This window comes from Ipomoea nil, unplaced genomic scaffold, assembly GCF_001879475.1.
Source record: "Ipomoea nil cultivar Tokyo-kokei standard unplaced genomic scaffold, Asagao_1.1 scaffold3087, whole genome shotgun sequence".
In the NCBI taxonomy this organism is placed as follows: Eukaryota; Viridiplantae; Streptophyta; class Magnoliopsida; order Solanales; family Convolvulaceae; genus Ipomoea; species Ipomoea nil.
Genome location: NW_017619515.1, coordinates 1175793 through 1184863, shown reverse-complemented (window position 1 = coordinate 1184863; position 9071 = coordinate 1175793). Strand labels below are relative to the sequence as shown.

The following is a 9071-nucleotide window of genomic DNA, read 5'->3' as shown; positions in this document are numbered from 1 at the left end:
ATGAGAGTATAAAATGAAAGTACATGTAGAATTGAATTATTATTATTTTTTTAATTATCCAAGAGAGGTAAATCGAATAAATAGGTTAGACCACGATAATGTTAAGAATAATAAAATTCTTCCAAAGAAAAATAATGCTCAAAGTCATCCTTTCCGGCTCCATTATATCTATTCCTACCTCTTCTCTGATCTCTTGTATAAAGTCAACTTAGCTTCCTGCAACCTATAAACTTCCCCACCCTCTCTCTATCTCTTTATTTTCTTTCTCTTTCTATATAGACAGACTGAGCAAGCCAAGCTAGGGTTGAGAATGGGAAGATCACCATGCTTTGAAAAGGTAGGGTTGAAGAAAGGGCCATGGACACCTGAAGAAGACCAGAAGCTGGTTGCTTACATTCAGCAGTACGGCCATGGAAGCTGGCGTTCTTTGCCTTCAAAAGCTGGTATTCCATACATTCTTTCTACCTTTTTTGGTTGACAATGAAAATTTAAAATCACTAATCCAAAGTATGCCTGCACCGAGTAAACTCTACCTTGCGATCTTCTGGCAAGGAGGTAAACTAATCTAAATATGTTGTCTATAATAGACCGACTCATTAAACAAAGGAGGCCAATAGGCTGGGTGGGTCAAATTTGAATCTTTGGATAAATATGATTAGGGATCGACAATTTCAATCCGCCTTTTCGATATCCACCTAAATCCACCTCATAAGAATCAAGATTTTTTAACTGATAGTGGGTGGTGGGTATATATATATATATATATATATATATAGGGAAGGGTTCAGGTGCGGGTATAGCTTCCCGTGCGGTTAGATCTGAGCTGTTGATCAAATTTAGATCAACGGCTCAAATCAATAAAAATTATAAAAAAAAAAAACGCGTGTCGGGAAGAAGATAGCGCCTACACAGCGTCTACACAAATGATAGCACACAAATGTTAGCGTCTACACATAGCGTCTACACAAATGAGTAGCGTCTACACAAATGATAGCGTCTGCACAACCTCACGCACATTAAGTACAAACCCCACACACATTAAGCACAGCCTCACGCACATTAAGCACAAATCCCACGCACTTTAAATATTAACTCAGAGATTTTAAGTTTCAACAACTATTAACATTAAGCACTACCTCACGCACATTAAGTACAAACCCCACACACATTAAGCATAACCTCACGGACATTAAACACAAACCCCATGCACTTTAATATATTAACTCACAGATTTTAAGTTTCAACAACTATTGACATTAAGCACAACCTCACGCATATTAAGTACAAACCCGACACACATTAAGCACAATCTTACGCACAAACCCCACGCACATTAATCACATATCCGCTCACCTTAATTTTGACCTACATGCAAAAATTACAAAATTGCCACTGCGTTTTTTTTTTTTTTAAAATTTTGACAATTATAAGCGTTGATTTAAGCGAGATGAATGGTCCAGATTAAACCGCACAACCGCACCTGGGCACTCTAACCGCACCAGAACCTAATTCTATATATATATATATATATATATATATATATATATATATGATAATGCTTAGTTGGGGTTCGAATTAAATTTTTCTCGAAATATTTGTTTAGGACTGAAAAGATGTGGGAAGAGTTGCCGATTGAGATGGACTAACTATTTAAGACCTGATATTAAAAGAGGAAAATTTAGTCTACAAGAAGAACAAACCATCATTCAGCTCCATGCTCTTCTTGGCAATAGGTAACTACCCATATTCAAACTCTACATGCAATTATATTCTTTGGTAATTATTATATTTCCCCTTCTTGGGTCCGTTTACTAACTCGAGAAATTGTTATTTTTGGTTGAATATGTATAGATGGTCAGCCATTGCAGCACACCTGCCAATGAGAACAGATAATGAGATAAAGAATTATTGGAATTCACATTTGAAGAAGCGACTAAGTAAGATGGGAATTGATCCAACCACGCACAAGCCAAAGAGCAATCCCTTCGGCTTCAAGGAAGCCGCCAACCTCCGCCACATGGCTCAATGGGAGACCGCTCGGCTCGAAGCCGAAGCTCGCCCCGTTCGCCGCCACTCGACCATGTTCGGTTCCTCTCTCCACAAGCCGCCGAGCAACCCTCCGCCGCCGCCCACAGTCCCGCCGACTCTCGACGTGCTAAAAGCTTGGCAAGCGGTGTGGACTGAGCCGCCGATGACGGCGCGAAACCCTAGGGTTTCACTTTCACCCATTAATGTAGACGACGAAGACTACATGTTTGTCTCCGCCGCCGCTCTTGATCAATTTCCGACAACCTTAAACTTTTCCGACCAAAACCTAGCAGCGTTCTCCGCCGTTGGATTCGGCGATGATATGCTGTTGTGTTACTTGGAAGGCAATACTTGTAATATGAATACCTTAGGAAACCCTAACACCACCGGCGACGACATAATGGGCCCGGCAATGGATCCCTTATCGGAGTTTCCAACCTTCATTCTACCGGAAAACCTTAGCGCCCATTGCTCCACCGGATACTTGGACAGCGTCGTCGGAAACTGCGGCGCGACGGATAGCATCTTTAATCTTGTTGTGTCTCCGGTTGGGATTAATTAATTATCACTTAAAAGTTACCTTAATAAGGATGATTATTATTTACTAAAACCAGGATTAGTGTGTCTGCCATGCCCTTTAATAATCAATACCAATAGCAGTTTGTTTAATAACTACAAGATTTTAAGTTCCACTTCTCGTGTAGCTATATATTCATTTTCTTAGTTTAAGTCAACTATAGACAATTTAATTTATTTTATTTTTATTTTTTTGCTTCTAAAAAAAAAAAGTTATTTTATTTTTTTATTGTGATTTTTCAATTTGCTGCGTGCTAAGTTTCACAATAACAGTTGTGGATTTTTTTTGAAGTCAAAGGTTACCATTACTCCTAGCTAGTTAATAATGTCATTTGCTAGCTAAAATGTAATAGTAATAAGTTGTGTTTTGGTAATAAGGATTCCTTCTACATGCGATTGTCATCAATCTGTTGAGGTTCTCTAGTTATTTAATTTGTTACTAAATTAGTAACCTTATTAACCTAGAGAATGTGGTTGAGTTGAAGGGACTTATCCAGTAATCCATCCTTAACCAAAGGTCAAGGGTTTGATCCTTGGCTTTGGGAATGGAGCAGCCTTAAATCTTCAGGCCAGCTGTCCCACCAAAAAGAGGTGCCTACAATTCAACGAGGAAATTGGTCACTGTGTCCGACAGTGGACTATAACCAAAAGAATTAGTAATCTGAGCTAGCTTAGGACTATACATGCACCAAAATGCACGTTCCGTTTAAACTAACGGCGCACCGTTTTTATCGCGGTCCACAATATAACGATCCATCAAAAAGTAAATTTTAGTAAGATCTGAAAACAAATATACTAAAACTCATATATATACCCAGATTAGACATATCTACCAGGAAGCTAACCGGGTTGCAGACACGCTTGCTGAATCTGGCCTTGCTTCCTCTCATTCGATGATCTTTGTTGATTCTTGTACTTTGCCTGAAAAGGCCAAAACAGTTCTTTTGTATGACCTCAGAGGATCGCGCTATTCGCCGTCAATAAAACTCTCTCATTTATTTAAAAAAAAACTCACACACACACACACACACACACACACACACACACACACACACACACACACACACACACACACACACACACACACACACACACACACACACACACATATATATATATATATATATATATATATATATATATATATATATATATATATAGTGAAAGGTTCCAGTGCGGTTGGGTGCTTCCCGTGCGGTTGTGCGGTTGATTAATGTGCGTGAGCTTTGTACTTAATGTGCGTGAGTCATGTGCTTAATGTGCTTGAGCTTTGTACTTAATGTGCGTGAGTGTGTACTGTTAATGTGCTCCTGTTGCTCCGTACATATACGTCTTCGTCTTCTCTTCCTCTCTTTTCCCTTAATCCTCTCTTCCTCTCTCTCTCTCTGTTCTTCTTCATATACATCTTCGTCTACGTCTTCATCTTCTCTTCCTATTCTCTTAATCCTCTCTTCCCCCCTCTCTGTTCTTCATCATATACGTCTTCGTATTCTCTTCCTATTCCTTTAATCCTCTCTTCCCCTCTCTTTGTTCTTCATCATATACGTCTTCGTCTTCGTCTGACTTTTGTGTTTAATGTGTGTGGGTTTGTGGTCAGAAAGTATTTTGTTTATAGCTTCCTGTGCGATTATGTTAAAAGTCACGCACATTAAGCACAAACCTCTCGCACATTAAGCATAAAACTCACGCACATTAACATTACACTCTCACGCACATTAAGTACAAATCTCAGGCACATTAAGCACAAGACTCACGCACATTAAGTATAAAACATACGCACATTAATCAACTGCACAACCGCACGGCAAGCCACAAATGCACCTTATCCCTTCCATATATATATATATATATATATATATATATATATATATATATATATAACATGCAAAAGAAATGGCAATGTGTCATCTTGTTCTACACGGACGCTCTTGGAGCTTTGAGACCTATCACCTTGATTATTGATTATTAAATTTTTTCTGTATTAAACTTGTCAGGCTTTTCAGTAATTAAATATGTTTAATTAATATTTATAATCTTTACTGCCACACTAACAAACATGTACGAATTAATTTATTCAGCTTTAAATTTTTAATCTGTCATTGCAGATTGAGTTATGATTGTATTGCAGACGATCAATAAAAGGAAAAAAAATAATCATATAAGGATATTAACTGCAGTGAAAAAGCTGGTCGTTAACATCAAAGTATGAGTTTAACTTCTTCCTTAATCTTAACGGTTCTTTAACCCCAATAAAACATTTGGGAAGATTTAAATTACGGTGACTCAATAATTTAATAAAAGGGGTTGAACCCCAATTATTTTCCCAAATCCATTGTTCTAGGAATAGTGAGGGTAGTAGCTATGTCTTCTGATCCATTAACCCAGGATCAATATTATTGGAAAAAAAAAAAAAAAAGAACCTGAGATTTACTGAGACTAATTTTCTGGCTTGATGCATCACAAAATTGATCCAAACAGCGCTTTATGACATTCACTTGTGCCAACGAAGCCTCATCAACAAAACAAAGATGTGACAACATTGGTCCCATCATCAGAAATGCACAACTAAGAATTCATGCAAAGGGAGCTAATCGTTAATCATTTATGGAGAAGTAGAATCAAGTACTCACTTTAACCAATATTTTGATAGTTTGGGAGGAAATAGGGGTGACATTTGAGATTATTGAATTTAAGTATGTTTAAAGTAATTTTGTATGCACGGATTTAAATTTTGTTGAAATTTTGGTGACATTGAGATATTAATATGTCGACCGCTGAAAAGTGAGATAATAATATGTCAACCGCAGAGGAGCTGGATAGAAATATGTTGACCGCTGAGAAGCGGGATAGAAATATGTTGACCTTAATGACGCTCATAATAGCAACAATGACATTTTTTTTAATCCTTAGCATTACGAGCATTGTTACAAGCGTAACATAGCTCGTAATAAAAGACTTTTGTTTTCATCGAATTTTTGCTCCGTTTTGTCTAATTTACCCTTGATTTGGTCATATTCTCTACAAAACTCCAAAAGGCGTCAAAGTTAATCCTTAAACAAATTTATCACATTTCAAGACATTTTGAGCACAAATGAAACAAATCTAATCCCAAATTGGCCACTAAATGCTCCCAAAAGTAGTGAAATTTGGCACTCATCACCGACAATAGACTACAAAGAGAAATCAACGTACATATGTTATCCATAGCTGGTTGATTAAACCTAATCAAAAAAGATTACAATGATGTAAACCAACCTAAATTTTCCATGATTAATCAGCTCAAATCAAACTGTCAAAGAATCACAAAGAAATAAATTCAACAGTTTCAATTTAATGAAAGTTGTACCAAGCAGGCCCCAATCTTAAAAGAAAACAAATTCATTTATTATATGCGTACATTTGCATACAGGCATAGGGCGCATTGGCTGTACCTATATTGCATAGGGTTCGACCTCGAGTTACTAAGGTTTGGTGACGATTGCCCCACCAATTATATTATCTTTGGAAAGGTACTATATCAGTTGTAGCCTGTAGGATCGGATATGAATATATGATGACCCTCCAGGCTCCAGGGACAAGTAAATATGAATCATGAATGGATACCTTTCAAATCATTATGTAATATGTACCAAATTACTATTTCCAAATGCAGCATTTGTTTACGTAGTACTATAACTTTTATATGTAGGGCCAATAATTTTGAATCGATATCTTTTAACATTACTGACAAAATACTATTTAGTTAGTCAGAACTCAGAAACGCAGCAATTGTTTACCTAGTTACTCAAATCTCGATTAATTTAAAAAAAATATCACTCATATTTTATTTTATTTTATTTTATTTTATTTTATTTTATTTAATTATTATTTATGGATATATTATGATCGAGGCAAACCGACCCGAGAAACGGAGCAAGGAAGTGTGGAGTGGACCCGGGACTCCGAGGTTAAGCCCCGAGCTCGGGCCATGTATGTTGAGCTCGGCCATGCCAAGCTCGGCGCTACCGACCACTGGACTCGATCAACATGGGTGATGCAACCATCCCCGGTTTATGGGGGTCGGTTCGTTGGGGGTTTATTTTGTTTAAATACCTCATTGTTTGTCCCATTAGGACACTACACATTTTCTTACAACTTTCTATCTACTTTGTCCTAATCTATCGCTGTAATAACTTTACATTCACCTTGTAACAATTCGATAATCCTTATCTAATATAATATTCGGTCTTCGCGACCTTACTATGACATCGTTTTGCCTATCTTTCTATCTATGTACTATTTCCTTATTTATTGGTTTAGTAATTCGGGTCACCCCGGATTAATTAAATCTATCAATTATATTTAATATTATATTATTGTTCCAATCAAATTGTGTGTGTGTGTGTCCAAAATTCTTCACTAGTAGGGACAAAAGATTAAAAATCAATGAGATATTAAAAAAAAAAATAAAAAAACTACTTAAAGTTGAGCCATCAATATTGTTGATTAGAGATGAAAAATTAAAATACGTCAAAATGAGATAAACAAAAAAATATTCAAAACAAAATATGAAATATAGTTAATTAGATAAAATATGTCGAATATAAAATATATTATAAATCACTAATATCACTATTAATATTAAAAATAAGGAAAAAAATATAATATTATAAATAAAAAAATCCAATTAGAGTTAGAAATTAATCTCATTAATAACAATTATAAATTCACTATTAATATAATATTAAAAAAAAAAGGCCAAAACAAAAATCTCATGATGTAAGATTTGAACCCCCTAACATTTAGAGAGAAATCATATGCCTCACCATCATATTTCTACACTCTCTTCCCTCTACCTCACCCGAAAAACTCACCCAAAAAAAAAAAAAAAACCTGTTTTAATTTGCGTTGCTCTAAGGCTTTCCTAGTGGAGATATTGGGAATGTCAAATCCATTAAATATTTGAGTGGGAACAAAGATTCTTCTACAAGGTCTAATAATAGCAAAAATATAATAATAAATATTTTTTTTTAAACTCTAAATTTTACTCCTAATTTTTACTCCATCACTAAAATATTTGAATAGACATTATGATTGGAATTTCAAATAAAAATAAAAGAGAGTAAAAATTTAGACGTTATGTAGTAGAACTTAATAAAAAAAAAATTGAAAACAAAAAAGCTGGGGGAGTGTAACACTCTAGCGTCCAAAGGCGGTGTGAGTAGCACATGCCCACTAGGTGCAAGATGCAATGCTAGTATTGGCGTCTTTATTATTTATTTATTTATTTTAAAACATAACTCAAGTTTTTCAGTGCTATATCTTGGACTACATGAATCTTCTCTTTAGAGCATCCACTATAGTAGTTATTTTAGAGTTATTGTCAGATGAATTCTCTCAAGCCAAGGAGCATAGCTGATGTGGGAATGGGTTAATTCAAAAAGATTACTCCTGCAGAGTAAGAGCATCCACATTGGTTGGGGAGAATGAGGGGATAATGTAAGAGTGATTAGGAAAGAGAATGTGGGAGGGGAGGAAAAAAAAAAGAAAAAACAAAACAAAAAAAAATTAAAATAAAATAAAAAAAAAGTAATCAGACGCACTGGCACGGCTGACGCGCCACCGGGCGCGTGCACTGCACGCGCCCGGCTTTTGCCCAGGCTGTGCGCAAAACGCGCACAGCCTTGCTTCTTCTTCTTCTTCTTTTTTTTTTTTTTTTTTTTTTTTTTTATTATAAATTTTCTGACATTATGCCTACACTTGCAGGACAACTATTTCTAAATTATCTCCCCCTCACATTAGTTATTATCTCTACATGGGAAGAAAGCAAACTGAAATAACTCCACATTATCCACTAGTGTGGATGCTCTAAGGGATAATGTCAGATTTGCTATGCCAGGCAAGGGCCACCAAGTGTACGTCCTTCATCACCTAATTACTTTTTCTTTCCCTTTTTTTTTTTTTTTTTTTTGGAAAGCTTTTCGTTTCTGTTTGTTTATTCACAATTTCACATTCAGCTTCGTTTTTTGTTTTTAACATTTAATTTGTTTTTTATTGTTTTAATTTATTTTATAAAATACCAAATTTAATATTTTTTGAATTTAATTTTGAATGATTACTTAATTAATTTTAAAATTTAAAATGATTAAAATAATAATAACGGAAATTAATTTAAATGTTTGTGAATGTTTGTGAATTTTAAATTTTAAAATGATTATTTAATTAAATTTTTATTATTTTCTTTTAATTTTGTTTTACCATTCCATTTTGAATTCTCATTTTTACGCATATAAAGTATGCATGTTTCACTATTTCTTATTAAAATTAAAATACAAATAAAATAGATAAAGAAATAATTAAAATATAGTGGGTTAAATGGTGGGTCCACAAATAACTCACAAAAAACTTAAAACTGATGTGGGAAAGAGTTTTTTGTGATTGAGTGAGATAATGGAGGATGAGGTGGATGCTGGGGCCCACAAATAACT

General features: G+C 35.1%; 1 protein-coding gene across 1 annotated transcript; it reads left to right on the top strand.

The window, feature by feature from the left end:
* The first annotated feature begins 233 nt into the window (after positions 1-233).
* Positions 234-2701, top strand: LOC109166179 (protein rough sheath 2-like). Its single transcript, XM_019315080.1, has 3 exons — positions 234-443; positions 1604-1733; positions 1852-2701. Exons 1-3 carry the CDS (start codon positions 311-313, stop codon positions 2588-2590), a joined length of 1002 nt encoding a protein of 333 aa, XP_019170625.1. The 5' UTR covers positions 234-310; the 3' UTR covers positions 2591-2701.
* Positions 2702-9071: the final 6370 nt, after the last annotated feature.